Source organism: Cyprinus carpio, chromosome A7 (genome assembly GCF_018340385.1).
Source record: "Cyprinus carpio isolate SPL01 chromosome A7, ASM1834038v1, whole genome shotgun sequence".
Taxonomy (NCBI): domain Eukaryota; kingdom Metazoa; phylum Chordata; class Actinopteri; order Cypriniformes; family Cyprinidae; genus Cyprinus; species Cyprinus carpio.
The window spans coordinates 39,776,960-39,797,203 of NC_056578.1; the positions used below are offsets into that span (position 1 = coordinate 39,776,960).

Here is a 20,244-nt window from a genome sequence, read left to right on the forward strand (position 1 = left end):
ATTGAAGATTATGACAGGCACAGGTGACTACAAAGTGAAGCCACCTCTAATGCTGAAAGTCATCTCTGCCTGCAAGCAAGGGAACTTACAAGGGTTCACCATATGCCGTATCAATCATTCCTACTATTTATAAATCGCCAAGCCATCACTGGAATACAAAACTGAATAAAGTAGGTTACCTTCAGAGTAACAGTGCGATCTGGTATAAACCTGACAGAGGAATAATCTTTGGGTCAAAGTCTACAGACAATAGTGAAGGTGCTACTATGCAAATAATGCTTTTTTGGTTTAATGTCGGAGAGGACTGCACACAGAAATGTGGTAGAATGTATAAAATAATGCATAACCTCCACAATACAGTATTTATACAAAGATAACAATTCTTGAATAAACACTGTAAGTGAATGATAATGCTTTGGAGGCTGTATTGTATTTTTAATTTTTCATTATGCAACACAGCATTTATTTGATCGAAAATACAGTAAAAATATTGTAAAATATAATTACAGTTTAAAATAAATGTGTTCTATTGTAATATATTTTTAAATGTAATGTATTCCTGTGATGCAAAGCTGATATAAGATTAAGATTATAAGAAAATAAGATTTTGACAGAATTGAAAAATAATTCATTTGTTCCCAACATTTGAATTGTATATATTATCATATTATTTAAATATATAATAAGCAGCGCAAAAGGTTGTGGGTTCAATTCCCAGAAAAACATGTTAGGTTAAAAAAAAAAAAAAAAAAAAAAAAAAAAAATAATATATATATATATATATATATATATATATAATACATGTTTTACACACATTTTATATGTCAAAAAATGTTGTAGTTTATATTATTTTATCATATTTATTATTATCTACGGAGCCCCGCACATGACATGCAAGAAAAAAAATTATAAATTGTGTGCACAATTTAATAATACAACATGCACACGATAACTATTTTGTTCCCTCAATTTGCTAAATCGTGGGCACAATTTATAAATCAAGGGAACAAAATAGTAAATCGTGCACACAAGTTAGCCTACTATTTTTTTCTTGCATGCCATGTGAGGAGCTCCGTAATTATCTTATCATATAATTTTTTTTATATGTCATATAAAAGTATGTTATAGTTTATTTATATTATTTAATTATTTTATATGTTATACATGTCAAATAAAAGTATGTTTACAGGGTCAGTGTCAAGGTCAATGGCCATTTCAGTTGCTTCTGTAGTTGTGAGCAGGTCATAGATGTGCATGACCCCAGTGTCAAGTTTTCTAAAGACATGTTGTGTAACATATCACATGACACAGACAAAGCATCCTGTCCATCAACCCGCTACTATGTCAACAGGCCGATTTCAAGCTTGCCCATTCAGGGCTAATTCTTGGCTAACAGCCACGCTTAACCGTTAATACTATCCATCATCTCCACTTCATCCCCTCTAGAGAGTGAACTGCCACCATATGAGGCTCCTGGAGCTAATGGAAAATTCATTAGCTAAGTCTTCCTGCAGACAGCAGCTAATGTTCACATGGCCAAGTTTAAACTACAGTGCTAATTACAGTGACACTAACATTACTGATCTCTACTGTGCTTTTGTCTAATGATTGATATATAACGTTAAAACATGATAACGTGTTGTTGTTTTTTTAAACACTTTTAAAGGAATAGTTCACCAAACTATTAATGAAAATTTGCTGAAAAATTACTCACCCTCAGGCCATCCGAGATGTAGATGAGTTTGTTTCATCATCAGAAATGTAGCATTATGCCACTTGCTCACCACCTGATCCTCTGCAGTGAATGGGACTAAGACTAAATTAATAATACTACTATTGGTAGTAAAATGAACTTGGTATTAATCCAAGTTGTTCTATTCCAGCTCCAGCTGTTAAAATATTTCTTACAAATAAATCACATTAACCTTGTATTGTGTTCAATAAAAAACAATGAGACGAAAGGTCAGAAGCTGTTTGCTTGTACAATTGCATTCAAGTTAACAAAAAAAACCCACTATTTCTTATTAAACACTTTTTTTAATAAGTACTTGTTAAGCTTTTTTTTTGGTAAGAATAAGTTGAAATGAATAAACAATTCATCAATTTTTTTTTAAGACAAATGATTAAGCTGATAATACAATTTTCATATTGTAAGTTAAAATCAATTTAGAATCCAGTTAATGGAAAGCGTACAAATGAACCACCTTACTTGGAAATATTACTGATCAACTTTATCATGTTAATGGAGTCTAATGACAACAGCTGTCAATGATATCTCCATATTCATGGCGTCATCATTTATTCATTTATGTGCTGCTGAGCTTAATCTGTACACAGAGGCCATGCATCAGCATGAAGAGCGGTGCGAGGCGATGGGGGCATCAGGCAGACAGCAGAGACGGCACAAAAATAGTGATATTAATCAAGTGGCGCCTGGATCGTATCACATTTAAAAACTGTGACGCCCCACTGACAATGAACCCCAGGTCAAAGTGCAACACTGAACATCTGGTTACATGTTATAGTAAGACTTTTATATGCAGACTGTCACACCAGTGGTTTTTAAATGATCGGTTGTGACTCCAAACTGGGTCTCAATTCAATCTTGCAAGCGTTGCTCGTGGACACCAGGAGAAAATAACATAATATGACTAAATATGACCCTGAATACATTAAATATAGCTTCAGTATTAACAAGGAAATATATTCTAAATAGTATCTGAATTTTGTGTCATTATTATTTTGGTAAGACTTGGTAACAAAATATGGTTCCATCTGTTAACATCACCTACATTTACAAACAAAAAAATTTTTTTACAAAATATGGTTCCATCTGTTAACATTATTTAAATTTTTTATAATGCATTATTAAAATCAAAAGTCATTTATAAATTTTTTTATGTGTTATTAAATTAATATGTAATGTATTTTTTTAATTAACCAACATTAACGAAGATTAATAAATACTGTAACACATGCATTGCTTATTGTAAGACATTAACTGACATTAACTAATGGTACATTGATTTTTGTTTCATAATATATCTTTTATTTTACATACATATACACACACACACACACACACACACACACACATATATATATATATACATACATATATATATATATATATATATATATATATATATATATATATTATTATTATTATTATTATTATTTAAAATTATATTATTATTATAAACCAGTTGCAAATTAGTCTCCTACAGGTTCATAATGAGTATTCAGATGTTTCATACTACAAATGAGTCTTCACATAATAATCCACTTTTGTTGAATATGGTAAAGATGTCTTGTAAAATCTGGTCGCATAATGGCATATTAATGGTGGAAAGCTGCGGGGATATTAAGGAACTGTAACAAGGCCTTTCAGATGGTTTAGATGATGAACGACTCACTTTATGCCAATTCATGCATTAAACATGTTCTTCTTTCCAATTTTTGATTCACTGCAAAGTCTGAATGTATACTATAGCTGCAAAATATAACAGAATCAGAAAGTTTAAACTATAGTTGTATTATAAATCCATCACTGCCACCTACTGGACAATAAATAAATACATTTCAAAATACAGTACAGCCTATAAAAAGGTTAGATATAAGCTCCAAAATTTAATTGTGTTAAAATAAACTCCTCCTCATGTTTTTTCAGAACCATTATGAGTGACTTTCTTCTGTGAAATGCAAGAAGAGTTACATATGGCAGAACATCAAATATGCTTTTTTTTCTCCACACAATGGAAGTGAAAGGTGACCACAGCTGACAAACAGGATTTTCATGTCTTTTCAGTGAATACAGACGTAAATGTCCAACAATAGTTCTCAGTTCAGATTAGCTCATGGAAAATGGGAAAATGTCATTAATTAAGGGCTTTAAAGCAACCTTTACATACACTATATATACTGTATATTGGGTTATATATATATATATATATATATATATATATATATATATATATATATATATAAAAGAGCAGCTTCTGCTTTTGTGTTGCACAGAAGAAAGACGGTTATTCGAGTTTGGAACAACGTGAGGGCGAAAATGATGATCATAACTCAAACATGGATTAAATATGGAAGCTGCCAACAAGTTGCTATAAAAAGTCTACAGCTACCACAAGGATAGGAGTTAAATGAATGGGCCTGATGAATCAGACGGTCATTAAAACATAACTTGGTAGAGGTATGACTGTAATTTATGTGGAAGAACAAAAGATAACAGCCTCTTCCTGGAAATGTTAACCACAGACCTTATTTACACACTATTATAAAAATCCACAGGACATTCCCACAGCAAATTAAGAAGCCTACAGGGTGGCCTACAAACTGACAACAGCTCTTTTATTAGAGTATTCCCGACACACAGTGTTGTTGTTTGGCCGTGTGGATGAGGAAACATGGATACAGCCCATCCAGTGGTCACAGCCGTACCAGTCACCTGAACATTTATGACCATCTTTCACTTATTATTGTTCTATTTTTATTTTTGTTTTTATTATGAATAATGACTCATTTTAGACTTTTTAATTTTATTTTGTGTATTTTTTTTGTTGCATGCATATTTAAAAAAGTGACCTGACGTGTGGCCAAGTATGGTGTCCCATACTCGGAATTTGTGTTCTGAATTTAACCCATCCAAGCGCACACACACACAGCAGTGAGTAGTGAACACACACACACACACACACACACACACACACCCAGAGCAGTGGGCAACCACTGAGAGTTGAACCCGCGACCTTTGGACACTGACTATGTTTCTATGGCAACCGGAGCCTAATGGCAGCTGCAGTGACTTTACCAATTGGCCGTTGGCTCTTTAATTTAGAAGGCGGGACTTATTGCGACATAATGCATGTTGCACATTTTCCCATTCACAGTAATATGAGAGCACAATCTCAGTATTTCTAAAGTCTTCAGTTGTACTTGAAAATACATATGAGCTTGTGTAGTCTGGCAGACAACACCAGAGAAATCCGCCATTTTTACTGGAAGATTGAGTTATGATATTTTGATTAACATTATTAGGTCAAAATTAAGTAAATAAATAAACTAATAACTAACAAATGCATGGATGAATTCTTTACAAAAAGACCTATAACATCCATTTACAAATATATATATATCATTCTGACTTTAAGCATACTTATTTCTAGGTTAATGTCACTTTTAATTATGCACCAGAATATATACTATATTCTGAATGTAAATAATTACAAACTTTTATGATGATGAATGAAATAATGAACTAGTGGCTCTAAACTGACCATTTACCTATATATAAAGGAAATCTGCAACTGAACTGGAGCTGAACAGCGAACCAAGTATTGTATAATGAGATTATGAAATATCCATAAAAGATCTGTGCCTTGCAATTACACGGCTTCATAAAATACAGCATTATGTGGCTGCATTGCAGATAAAACATTCAGAAGACGTACTTGATGCCATACAGTATATCACTTTTACTAATGTTTCTTTCTGCTGTTTCAGTTCAATCCATCTTGAAGGTTATGCTTCTGAATGCAATTATATAGTCAAAGCAGATTATGCTGCACTGAGACAGGCCGGTGTTGGAGCAACCAAATAAACTCATTGAGTTTGTCCATTCAACAAGGCTGGACACTGACAGCAGCACCTGACATCATGAAGGGCCCAGCTGGATCCTGAGCCCGTGTGATTACAGCACACAGCGCCTTAGATAATAACTGTCTTATGAATAGAGACACAAATACATATACACATACAAACACAGGCTGGGACTCCATCACACAAACATAAACACACATCATGTGAGCCACAGCTAGGAATGAACCACAAATCTATATACAGCATGCAATTTCTTTTTATGCCATGCTGAATTACTCTCTCTTGAGAATTTCGGAAATCTTTTTGAACCACCACATTCCCTCAGCATCTGCTTTACTTTCATTAGTATCGTTTCCATTACAGTTTCCGCGGACTTTGCCAGAATGGTCTTTTTTTAGCTAGCAACACTCACTTGGCAGTTTCAAGCTACATTTGGAAGCTGTTTAGCTGTTAACATCATTTCACACTGTATGGAGAGGAATAAGATTGAAAGAATCCACTTTAAACCAACGCAGTAAGATCTAAAGCAAACCACAGCTCTCGACTAACACCACAAACACTCTCTTTAGCTATTTAACAAATGAGAAACTGTACATTTACAACTGTAAAACTCATCGATATCCATGATTTATTGTGCCTGTCACTTCACATGAGACCATAAAGTCTGATCAGTTGAAACACTGAACGGAACATAAATCCAACAGAGAGCAGTAAAATGATCAATATCACAACAGCATTATTACCCAAAGTCCCTCTTTCAGCAGATTAGACATCGATGTGTCAAGTAGCTTGACTTCAATAAGTGTAGGGTGGATTGAGTTTTACTGAGAATATGAAGAATGTATATTTCTAGCGAATTTAATAACCTCTCTGTTAAAGGAAAATTTCAAGCCAAAAATGAACCGACTGTCATCATTTATTCAACCTGATGTCGTTCCAAACATGCACGACTTACTTTCTTCTGTGGAACGTGAAAGAAGATATTTTGAGAAATGCTTCAGTGTCTTTTTTTTCTTTTCATACAATGGATGTCAATGGTAACCAAAATTGTTTCAAAATATCTTCACTTGTGTTCTGCAAAACACAAGTGATGCAGGTTTGGAAGGACATGAGGTTGAGTAAATAATGACAGAGTGAACGATTCATTTAAGCATGAACTAAAACAAAGACGTAAATCAGTTTGTTTGTAAAGAGCATCAATGAACTGGACACATGCGGGTTCTCTAATGAAACAAAACTCTACTTTTCAGCCAACTTCTAAGTCTGTGAGAGTGAATTTGCTGCCAAATGATTGTTTCAAATCAGATTTGAAGTTCATAAAAAACGTTTGTTTTTGAAAGCAACATTCAGAGCTCCAGTTGTCACTTTCTGAAATTAGATCGCCAGTTGTTGTGCCAACTTGCGTCAGAATTAATCATTTGCCTCATCCTGGAACTGTCCCATGTTCCCATTTTATTCTACTACAAATGATCGCAAACTGCAGTATTATTTTTTACAAAATCTAAATTAATGGGCTTTTGTTCTTTTTTCCCCCATGGAAACAACTAACCGATAAGAAGCCATGCAGTATTACGATAAAGCAAAGAAAATTCTGTCATCATTTACTCATCCACATGTCTTTCCAAATCTGCATCACTTTCTTCAGCAGAACACAAAAGAACATATTCTGAAGAATTTTGGTAACCAAAATGTTTCATCTGTCCAAAAACAGAGACATTTCTCATTTTTGGATGAACTAGCCCTTTAAAATACACTTAAAAAGCTTCCGTGCACATACTCTGTGTGAAATCATGTAACTGACAGACTTTTGTTTTTAAGCACTGCATTGTTTGTAAAGTACAGTACTTAACTCTTAAAAATACACTATTAAAAATAATGGAGGTTTTCACAGCAATGCCATAAAAGAACAATTTTGGCTCTTTAAACAAACTTTCAGTGAACAGCTCTAAAAAGAAGAACATTTAAATACTCTAAAGAACCTTTATCCACTAGAAAGAACCTTTTGTACGATGGAAAGATTCCATGGATGTTAAAGGTTCTTCATGGAACCACTGATGTCAACAAAGAACCTTTATTTTATCTAGTGTAGTTCCATCAGACTCTCGCATTCATTCTGGGTGATACTACAGCGATGGCCACTTCTCTTGAAGAGGGACTTACCTTTTTGTTTGGGGGAAGCCCAGGAGATGATCCGCCTGACCAGACAGCAGTTGAGCAGCACTTTCTTGGAAAGACCGTGATCCTTACGAAACTGAGACAGGTCTTCGTCCCACTGAGTCCTCTTGACAGGGACCGACATGGTCACACTACAACTATTATTAAAATCCAGTAGGTGCTGTTAAAATGATGCACCCTCATTCATATGTAGTTTGTACTTCCTAAGAGTCAGGAATAATTCTGAATTTCCCAAGCGAGGCTCTGATCGGTCATCAAACCTTCTGCACTTATAACTAATCTACAGAGGTTTTCAATATAACGCTAAACAAAACTATTATGTTTTTCTATATATAGCTGCATCATATATAGTTGGATGAGTTAAATAGCCTCCCTTATATAAAAGCAACTAGTGAGTTTATCAACGGATGAAGTTAACCTCTACACATTGAAAAATACACGAGACATAAACTCCCATTCTAGTTTAAGACTACAGTTAGTTCTGTTTTAATTCTGTTGAACCCGCAAAAGAGTCTTGCACTCTCTCCTCCAGCGAGAGTATTTCCTTACCTTTTGAACCTTCGGTGGCTTCACAGCAACACAAAGATGCTCAGGTTTCACGCTACTGAATGCTTGCTCTTATTTCGTGTGAGAAAAGAGGAGGGGAGGACGAGAGATACTCCCGGTGATCAGACTGTCTGCTGGTGGGCTCAAGCCTTTATCCGCCCCCCTCTCTCACGAGGGGACAGCGAAACATCATCAGCATCTGCACCTGAGAGCGGCCAATCAGAGAGCGGCATGATCATTCATGTCAATGATGGACGTTTTACACACAGGACCCAGGGCTGGACCCATGGGAAGTATACTTTTCTGACGAAAAATACACACACACACACACTTGTCATTCTCTGCCCTCGCTGTCACACACGCAAACATTCCTCTGCTGCTCTGATGCCATATTTAGCAACATTTAGACCCCCCACCCCACATCCCATAAAATCACTCAGCGTATCAGCAGGGCCGCCTGTACAGAGAAAACTTGCATGATGTACACACATGATCCTGCTATAGAATAATGATTACATACACATCATTTTACAATCTATAGTCTGCTTACATTTTTATAAAAAACTTTGCTACAAATTTTCAGTCCATTATTGACTGCAAATTACATGACAAAAATTGTAGTTAGTAACATAATCCATAACATAACATATTTTGGGTATATAATCAGACTACTTTTTGATTACTTTTGACTGAACTCATTTGTCACATTGATAGGATAATCTTGTACCATACTGATATAAAAATACAAAGAGAAAGAAAATTATATTACATTTGTTGTTTACAACATGAAGTGAATGTTGAATTTACTAATTTGTTTGAATTATATTATTTTTTTGAAAATTGTAGTGGATAATCTTTTATACTTATTGATATTTTGTGAAAAATTAGTAAGTTTTTTATTTTTGTTGTTTATTGTAAATCAAAGAATCACTGTGGCACAGTTATTTAATCAAGCTCATTCATTCCTCATATCATGTCCTTGATAATGGCACACAAGAGCACATGATTTATATTTACACATCGGCTGAATTATTTGAATCCTGTATACTGTAAAACATTTAAAATAAACTATGATGCATATTCTTTATTCTCTAACTACTGTCTACTACTGTGGTCTGGATTTCAAACCAGCTTTGTGATTCATCCTCTGTTCAAAATGACCTGAATTCACACAGGGAAGTTCAAATTCTCAGGTGCATTAAAAAGATTGATCTATCAGCCTGCGGAGGGAAATCCGGTAATACAAAATAATCACAGCTCTAGGGCTTCACAACATCATTATCCTCCCCCTGTGCTGCCGTTTCTATTTTGAGCTAATGTGACTGATTAATCACAGAGATTACTAACAATAAATACATAAAAGTGAACAAAAATAACGAACACGGTGTAAGACTGGGTTTGTAGTATGATGATTTCTGACACTCTAGATATTAACCACATAAAACCAACAAAATTTATGGCATGTCTCACTTAGTGCTGAGTGACTTAAAATGAAAATGCAAGCTATATGACTCTTTAGCCACCACTGCTCTTTAGTTAGAAACCTATATTGATCTGAAGAGGAAACCAATCCTGATCTACAGAAATCCACACAACCACATATCTGCTATTTCAGATAAAGACTGAACTGAATTCCGCTCGATGTTAATGCATTTTTTATTTGTAAATGCATTTTGAATATATCATTTCAAACAAACACTAAACAATACCAGATTTTTAAGTATTTTGAAAAGACACCCAACAAAAACGTAACATAAAAAAATATAATAAAAAAGGCATCAGTGTTGCGAATTGAGGGATTTTGTCACCAAATGTAGCGACTTTCTCATTGTTACTGCGATTTTTATTAATGTTTTGTGAAAAGAAGCTATTTTGGAGAGATTTAAATATATTTGTGTTTAATACTAATTTCTTATGCACCTCATCCCAAAACTTCCATTGCTTATTCCAAAATTTAAATGGAGGCTTAGCCATTGATATGCATTGGTTCAATAATTATTTATCAGAAAGAATTCAGTGTGTCTTAGTTGAAAATTTGATTTCAACAGAGCTAAAAATTACAAAAGGTGTCCCACAGGGATCTATTTTAGCACCAATTTTATTTTCTATCTATATTAATGACCTAGGTCATGGGATAACCTCGGCTAGAATTCATTATGCTGATGACACAATTATTTATACAGTAGCACATTCAGTGAACCAAGCTTTTGCAAGAATATTTTTGGTTACTGCAACTGTCATTGTCCAACTTAAAATTGCTGTTAAACTCAAAGTATGCTCTTCAGTCATTGTTGCATTAAAACAGATCACCGTATTTTAACTTAACAAGGTAAATGTACTGAAAGAGTACATTGTTTCAAATATTTGGACATACGGCTGGATGCAAATCTAGGATTTTTTTGTAGTTTTTTTGTAAACTTGATATTGAAATTTTTTTTTATTTTGTTTTTTTTTAAATTTTTTGATTTTATTTTATTTTAGAGTATTATAGAGGGTTGTTTAATGTTGTTTTTTGTTTGTATTGGTTTGATCTATATGTATGCAAGTTTATCTTCACATGCTGTTGTTTATTGCTTGGTAAATTATGAATTATTTTATATTTGCAATCTTTTATCCTATCACACCTGTAATTACAGCACTTTCTTCTGCTACACAACATCTAAAAGTTCCAACAGATCATTATAATGCTGGAAACACTTCCCTCTTTAAAAATCTCTAAAGGAAACACATACTTGTTTTAAGTCATTTTTTTTTGTTTGTTTGTTTGTTTGTTTGTTTTTTAATCTGTCACTACATGAGTACAGGGCAAAATTTGATAGATTTTATGTGTTTGTAACTTGTTTAAATGTGAAACATTTTGTTCAGAACAGTTGTTCAAATCAGAGCAGTTTTAATATGAATGTGGCTGTATTAAAATAGGAATAGGCTGTATAAAAAGGAAACAAATGTAAAGAGCTGATACAACATGACGGACGTAATGAATATGCTAATTAGTGCATGACATCATCTATAGTGACATTTAGCGACTTTCAAACAGGTTTTGGCTACTTTACATTGAAGACATTTGGCACCACTGTAATGAATCTTTACACAAGTTAAGCCTGCTCTGTATCTGCTCATAAAAGCCAGTCTAAGTAATGATTGCTCTGACCACCTCAGCTCCTAGTATCAAAGTATACAGCTGCAATTGCAATTACAAGTTGCAAATGCCATCTCTGAGCAGCAATAAACTGTCTGTGAAAGACACTTAAATGCCACTTCAAAAGTGCTACTGTGCCACCTCTGCCGTGTAAATTTGCCATTCCATACATATGACTAAAATGCAGTGCTGAAAATCAGCAGGACAGAGTTGAATGTTCATTAGCCGATTTGACCACAACTGAGTTCAAGATTTAAAGTCATGGCAGACTTATAGTGAGATGAACTTAGCCAATAGAATAGCCAAATCCCCAGAGACGAGTTAGCATTTTACTACCTCTGCTTCAATCATCTTGAAGTCAATGTTGAATTGGTTTTTGGTTAAATGCATAAAATTTGCATATGTACGCCAAACATAATTGTTCACCACACCTAATAAATGGTAATTCACAGACATGCATACATACACACCGTCCCACTGCTTTCCCCCGAAGGGCACCATGAATCAACAACCTAGTCATAAAATAGTCTGAATTCAAAAGCATGAATAAATATATGAAGAAAAATAAATACATTTAATACATTAGAATGTAAATTTCTCACAATTTCTCCAATATTCTCACTTATTTTTCTCAAGAAAGAGAGAACTTTAGTAAGCCTGTGAAATTTGCTCCCTCTGTTCTCACCAAGAAATTGTTCTCTGCAGTGTAGCTTTGCAATTCAGCCTCTAGATGTCAGTGTTGTATATCAGTGTATTCTGATTCAGAATGAGCTTTATTTAACAAATTACTGCTCTGAGGCCCAATAAAACCCCACACCTGCTCCTACTTCATTATAAAGAGGTGATAATTTATGCTAAAACTACTATCACTTCATGTGATTACAGGTATGGAAGGTAAACTCTAGAAGAGTGTAAAGATATTAGTCATGTTGCCTTGGTTTTGAAAAGGAATAGCAAAGCAATTATGCTTAAAATAGTCTGTGTGCATTGATATAAAAGGTCACTAACTGTTACTCCTGATGACTCTAAATCTTGATTTTACAGAATGCAATAAAATATCAATAGTATCTGATTGTAATATTTTTACTTTATATAGAAAGCGTTAAAAAGGATTATAAAACTTCCTTTATATAATAACTCTAATCTTGTGGATTGAGGGCACATATGTTCTGAGCGTCACAGAAAAAGAAATATATTAAAGTGATGCTTTAATATATTCAGATGATAAGAGAGTTGCATCAGTGACTGCGTTTGATCGGTGATGGATCTGTTTGCACGCTTGTCATATCTTTGATCTTACAATAGCCAGTTATGAATTATATCATCTGAAAACTGTGGATGGTGAGAAAGACAGATATGAGAGAATCAAAGCTCGCAATGAAACATACAGTTTATGACCAGTATCTAAGGATCGATGATATTGATACACCCACTGGAGGCAATTAAGGAGCAGCTGTCTATGTCAAATCTCTTAAAGGGATAGTTCATGAAAAAAAAAAAACAATTCTGTCAACGGCTACCTTCAAACATTTTGACCACCAAACATTCTTCAAAATACCTTCTTCTGTGCTGTGCAGAATAAAGAAACTCATTCAGGTTTGGAACAACATTAAAGGGTGAATAAATGACAGAAATTGCATTTGTGGTGAACTATCCCTTTAAAAATAAAGGTTATTGGAATCTACAGTTCCATGAAGAACATTAAAAATCTACAGAACCATTCCATTGCACAAAAGGATCTTTATAGTGGATAAAGGTTCTTAAGATTAATGTTCTTATCACTAAGAAAATAATGGTTCTTTTAAAGCTTTTAAAGCAATAGCTAGCTACCTTTGAAAACATTCTGGAAACATTCTGAAAGATTCTTTGGGGAACAAAAATTATTCTTCTGTCTAACAACGAAAACCTCTTTTGGAACCTTAATTTTAAGGAGTGATGCGAGATTTTAAGTGGGATTTTAAATTGCTTTTCTGACTTTAGACCACATGTGTGGTTTTGAGATGGAGAGAATGAATTAGAGGTCAACTTCCCAAGGAAAGTGCAAGTAATGACACCAAAACAAAGACTTTCATGGCAGCTTAACATTCATACAAACCACAGCAGACGTATGCTGAAGTGTGCGCTTGAGGAGCCGCTCTCGCTGGCATGACACCTGAGTAAGCAAAGACACTGTGAATATGTGGCATAAACAAGCCTGGAGGGAGCTTCTAAACATGGAAGCGTGTCCGTTCTCCTTTTGGCCTCAGGCGTTCATAAACAAACGCCTTCTGTTCGCTCTTCCCAGTGAGTTTATTTGTGACGCGGGCTCTCTCCCCTCCGCCGCTCACGCCTGGCCCCGCTCCGACGGCAGGCGGCCATCCTGGCAGCTGCTTACCGCTCCAGCTCCCGGCGGGAAAAACAGAAATTGGCTCCACTACAATCAAAACCTGATGGAGAAAGCCTGAGAGACCGACGGGAACTGCTCATGGCAATTAATCCTTGGTTTTCCAAGACTGTGAAGTGGATGAATATATTGGGGCTCAAAGCTGCAGAAATGTTTTTAAGGTGGCAATTCCAAAATTAAAAAAAAAAAAAATATATAGGATTTGGAGGTTGAGTTTGTTCTTTTTAAGTGCATAGAACAAGTGTAATTTTAGCATCATCGAGATCCATTTTTTTAAAGGAATAGTTCACCCAAAAATTTATATATATTTACTCACCCTAAGGCCATCCGAGATGTAGATGAGTTTGTTTCCGTATCAGATTTGGAGAAATGTAGCATTTCATCACTTGCTCACCAATGGATCTTCTGTGGTGAATGGGTGCCGTCAGAAAGAGAGTCCAAACAGCTGCTAAAAACTTCACAGTAATCCACATGTAATCCAGTCCAGTCCATCAATGAATGTCTTATGAAATGAAAATATGTTTGTTTGTAAGAAACAAATCCATCATTAAGATGTTTGTAATTTCAAACCGTTGCTTTCAGCTAAAATGCAAGTTCTCTATCTCTATAAGTTCTCTAACATTAACTGATGGACTGGAGCGGTGTGGATAACTTGTGGGTTATTGTGGTTTTTTTATCAACTGTTTGGATTCTCATTCTGATGGCACCCATTCGCTGTAATGGTAAAGTTTTTTTTATGTCTATTTTTATTTATTTAGTTAGTTTTAGTTATTTTAGTATGTATCTGCTCTGATTTTGGAACAAGATTGAGCGTACTACATACACTCATACTGGCACTTTTAAGACTGGCTATAACTCTGAATTTCAGAAATATCACAGCCAACTTCCAAAGCAGATCTCCACCTCCAGCACATGACAGATTCAGGGCAAAGTATATTCATCACCACCACAGATTACGGCACTGGAGACGGTCCAGCTAGCAGAGCACAAAGCTCCCTGTGTGGTCACCATCTCCATCCAGGAAGAAAAGCTTTGCAACCATACTTTGTGCAATAGAATGAATAAGTTATTAGACCACTTACTAATGAAACTAATGACATAAATAATTTGTCTCTTTAATCACTGAAAAATAATTAAAAATGTTCACAAACCAAATTTTAAAATGTATCAATATTAACATATTACTAAATAAAATTATAAATTAAATCATTATATTTTATTATTGTTCTTTTATTGTTGCATTCTATTCTATTATAATTAATTGTTCATTCTTGTACCCACATACACACTTTAAAAAGTTTGGAATAATTCAGATTTTTAATGTTTTTGAAAATAAGTATTTTATGCTAACCTAGGCTGCAAAAAAAAAAAAACATAATATTGTGAAATATTATTACATTTAAAATAACTATTTTCTATTTGAATATATCTGAAAATGTAGTTCATTCCTGTGAAGCAAAGCTGAATTTTCAGCATCACTAATCATAACATTGGTCTTCAGTGTCACATGATATGGGTGTGTATTTTATATAATATGTATTTCAGACAATTTTTATTTTATTTTTTTTGCACACGTGAAAATGTGAGCATTTAGATTCAGTGTTACTATAGCAGCAAGAAGCTTGTGCGTCCTGTCAGTAAAACTCAGCAAGATTTAAGGCAACTCAGCATGCCAGTTACATTTACAATTATTCATTTAGCAGACGCGTTTATCCAAATGAGGAATACAACAAGTGATAAATCATAAAGATGCAATAAACATGAGAAGTGCTAGTAATACAAAGTTTTAGATATAGTTTAGCATCAGCATGTTTATCTTGCAAACATATGTTTAAAAAAAAAGCAAGAAAACTATTATATTACTTCCAGTACTTAAAACAGATGAGAATTAATCTTGAATAGGCATGAGGCTATTTTAACATATATTATTAATATATAAGAATATTAGCCTCATTCCTATAACTCCACAGCTCTGAATGACAGAAGATAGCATGGAGAAAGGGTTAGGGGCTAACTTCTCCTAACTGAATTCTCCCATGACAGTTTCTTCTCTTCTATTGTGTTCATGCACACTTCACACAACTAATCGCCAACTAGAGCAATTAAAAGAACATTTTCCTCCATAACTGTGATTACAATTTCTATTTCTCTCTCTACCTCTTTTATTCAACGAAACGTAGTTTAGTGGAATTTGATTAACATTTTCCTCCATAACTGTGATTTGTCATTAGACTACTGCGTGATCATCGTTGCTAGGGAAACTTTGCTTTAATTACTGTGTGTCTTACCCTGGTAAATACGTGTGAATTGTGGCGTTTGGTTTTGCGTTTGCCTATCGCGGGACTGGACAGTTTCGGTCTGCTAAATAGGGAGGCGTGACTAGCTGACTTCAATCACAGGTAATCAGGCAAATATATAAGTGGTAGGTGACACCGCGGCAGCGGTCGCGGCAGTCCTCGTGTGAAGACCGACGAGTGTAAAGACCATCGACTCTACCTGCGCGACTCCACCGAGCAAGGACACCGACAGGGCGCTTGAGTATTGCTTTTCTCCCCTTCAATTTTTATACAGCTCGACCTCAAATACTTACTTTGGTCACTTGTAGTCACTATGTGCTTTCAGATCTCTACTATCACTACTAACACTCGGAGAGCACGCTATGTACGTCGAAGGAAGGGCCTGCCTGACAAATCTAAGGCCTGTCCCTCTGACCTCTACTCCAACGCTCTCTATTCCACTTGGTCTCTGGAACTGCCAGTCCGCTGTTAACAAAGCAGACTTCATTTCTTCTATTGCTACTCATTCTGGTCTCAGCCTCATGGCACTGACTGAGACCTGGATCAAACCTGAGGACACTGCCACTCCCGCAGCCCTCTCCTCTCATTTCACTTGTTCCCACACCCCTCGTACGACTGGGAGGGGTGGAGGTACTGGTCTCCTTATATCGAAAGATTGGAAATTTGATCTTCAACCACCACCTACAGGTAACGTTTCATTTGAATCACATGCTGTTACTGTAACCCACCCTTTTAAAATCCACTTTGTGGTCATTTATCGTCCCCCAGGTCAATTGGGAAACTTCTTGGAGGAGTTGGACGTGCTGCTATCAAAATTATCCTGAAGAGGGTACTCCTCTGGTACTGCTTGGCGACTTCAACATCCACCTAGATAAACCCCAGGCTGCTGACTTCAACACTCTGCTCGCCTCATTTGATCTCAAGCGAGTCTCTACTACAGCGACTCACAAATCGGGCAACCAACTGGACCTCATCTACACGCGCTGTTGCTCAGTGGACCAACACTTTAGTTGCTCCATTGCACACCTCAGACCACTTCCTCATTACTGCTAATCTAGCACTTACACCTGAAGCGGCACACGCTCCAACGCGGGTCACCTTTCGACGGAACCTACGCTCACTCTCTCCATCTCGCCTATCCTCTGTGGTTGCATCCTCACTTCCTTCACTCTCGCACTTTTCAGCTCTGGACACGAACAGTGCTACGGACACTTTTTTGTTCCACTCTGACCTCTTGCTTGGACAACTTTTGCCCACTGTCGTCTAGACCAGCACGCACCACCCCATCTGCCCCTTGGCTGTCCGATGTACTCCGTGAACATCGCTCTAAACTCAGGGCTGCAGTAGAAATAGCTTAAATCAAGAAACTCTACCGACCTCAGTGTGTATCAGTCTCTCCTCTCTTCCTTCTCTGCAAACGTCTTCACTGCTAAAGCATCATATTACCACGACAAGATTAACAACTGTTGTGACGCTCGGACACTCTTCAAAACCTTCTCTTCTCTTCTTAATCCGCCTCCACCTCCTCCTCAATCGACTCTTACAGCTGATGACTTTGCAGTTTTCTTCACGAATAAGACAAGAACCATCAGTGACCAATTCTCCACACCGCAGACTGAGGATAACTTCACAACGACTAATGCTCACTCGTTCTCCTCCTTCTCTCCACTCTCAGAGACGGACGTTTCCAAACTTATCCTGTCCAGTCATCCTACTACTTGCCCACTGGATCCGATACCCACTCACCTCCTTCAAGCGATTTTCTTCTTCAGTCATACCTTCACTTACTCACATTATCAACTCCTCTCTTCACTCTGGAACATTTCCCTCAGCATTTAAGCATGCTGGGGTAAGCCCACTGCTGAAGAAACCATCTCTAAATCCAGCACTTCTAGAAAACTACAGACCGGTATCCCTTCTTCCATTCATTGCAAAGACTCTCGAACGAGCTGTGTTCAACCAGCTCTCAATGTTTCTTGTACAGAACAACCTCCTGGACAGCAACCAATCTGGCTTCAAAAGTGGCCACTCATCTGAGACTGCCCTGCTCTCGGTTACTGAAGCCCTGCGACTGGCAAGAGCAGCTTCAAAATCCTCAGTTCTCATTTTGCTGGACTTGTCTGCTGCTTTTGACACTGTTAATCACCAGATTCTCCTGTCCACCCTCAGAAAGATGGGCATCTCTGGAACCGCTCTCCAGTGGCTTAACTCCTACCTTTCTGATAGATCCTTCATGGTGTCTTGGGGGTGAAGTTTCTAAGTCACAACAACTTGCTACTGGGGTTCCTCAAGGCTCAGTACTTGGACCGCTTCTCTTCTCCATCTACATGACGTCATTAGGATCTGTCATTCAGAAGCATGGCTTTTCCTATCACTGCTATGCTGATGACACTCAACTCTACTTCTCATTCCAACCAGATGACCCGACGGTAGTTGCTCGCATTTCAGCCTGTCTGAGTGACATTTCTAGCTGGATGAATGACCATCACCTTCAGCTCAACCTTACTAAGACTGAACTGCTGGTGGTTCCAGCTAACCCATCGTTTGAACAGAAGTTTTTTATTGGTTTGGGTTGGTAAACCATAACTCCTTCCAGGACAGCCAGAAACCTAGGAGTTGTGATGGATCATCAGTTAAGCTTCACAGACCATATTGCTACAACGACCCGGTCCTGCAGATTTGCCTTATACAACATTAGGAAGATTAGACCCTTCCTGTCAGAGCAAGCCACCCAACTTCTTGTCCAAGCTCTTGTTCTCTCCAGACTGGACTATTGTAATGCTCTTCTGGCGGGCCTTCCTGCATGTACTATCAAGCCTCTACAACTGATCCAGAATGCAGCAGCGAGGGTTGTCTTCAATGAGCCAAAAACAGCTCATGTGACTCCTCTCCTCATCAGGTTACACTGGCTACCAGTAGCCGCTCGCATCAAATTCAAGGTACTGATGCTTGCCTACAAGACGACCACTGGCACGGCGCCAACATACCTAAACTCACTAGTTCAGTCTTATGCACCCTTCAGAAGTTTGCGCTCTGCAAGTGAACGACGTCTTGTGGTGCCATCCCAAAGAGGTTCAAAATCACTCTCACGGACTTTTTCCTGGACTGCGCCCAGCTGGTGGAATGACCTCCCGATCTCAATTCGAACAGCTGAGTCTTTACTCATTTTTAAAAAACATCTTAAGACTCATCTTTTTTGCCTGCACTTAACCAACTAATACTAGTACTTACCTTTTCTTTTTCTTGTCTATCATATTCAAAAAAAAGAAAAAAAAAACCCTGGCTACGTGTTCTGTACTAGACTAACTGAGACTTGTCATAGCACTTGTATACCGTTGTTGTTCTCTCGTTGATCTGATTGTTTCTACTGTTCTCATTTTTAAGTCGCTTTGGATAAAAGCGTCTGCTAAATGATTAAATGTAAATGTAAATGTAATCTGTGATTACAATTTCTATTTCTCTCTCTACTCTTGCACCCTTTTGCAATTTCACTGATGCTCATACACATTGATGAGCATTATCTAATCACACAAAAAGGTGTAAAGCTTCAGTCTTGTACTGTGCACCTGCATTTACATTTATTTTACAGGGAAGTATGGAAAAGTATGGAAATGCAATGCTGATTATGAACTGTAGGCTGGCAATGTTAAGCCTTTAAAATAAAGATTTCACAAGTAATACTGCAAAGTCCACCTGGCAAGTCCTTGGTTCCATCCACTAATTATGCAACACTGAGAAACGGATATTCTTTTGCCTAAACTTCTACAGAGGCTGCTAGTCCTAACTAACCAATGTGTGCAATGATGCATACTGTATATACAGGATATAAAGTCATTAATGACTGAGGTACAATAGGCTACCAGACCTTTGGCTTCAGGTGAAGCCTCAAGGTCACCAGCGGATCAAAATATCTTTAATAATGCTAAAGCAAACACACCTTTTGAGTCATTCACCAAATGCACATAACACAACCGCAGTGTGTGGACCTTTTGAAAATGACAAAGCAAAAAAATGACAGTCAATTTTTTTAAACCTCAACATTTGGAAACAAGAGTCTGCTAATTATACGTTGTAGGCATGCATGGCAAATGTACAAT

General features: G+C 36.6%; 1 protein-coding gene across 6 annotated transcripts in view; it reads right to left on the reverse strand.

The window, feature by feature from the left end:
• Positions 1-20,244, reverse strand: part of LOC109108429 (Kv channel-interacting protein 4-like) — a 188,129-nt gene that overhangs the window by 163,382 nt on the left and 4,503 nt on the right. The window contains exons 1-2 of one of the 6 annotated variants that reach the window (XM_042761143.1): positions 8,332-8,658; positions 7,768-7,919 (exon numbers count right to left, since the gene is read on the reverse strand). The exons of 4 other annotated variants lie outside the window; for them this stretch is intronic. In XM_042761143.1, the coding sequence (XP_042617077.1) occupies positions 7,768-7,906 (139 nt within the window). In that variant the 5' untranslated portion in view covers positions 7,907-7,919; positions 8,332-8,658. Of the gene's footprint in view, positions 1-7,767; positions 7,972-8,331; positions 8,659-20,244 lie in introns of those variants that run through there. One more of the 6 variants, XM_042761144.1, reaches the window with a different exon arrangement.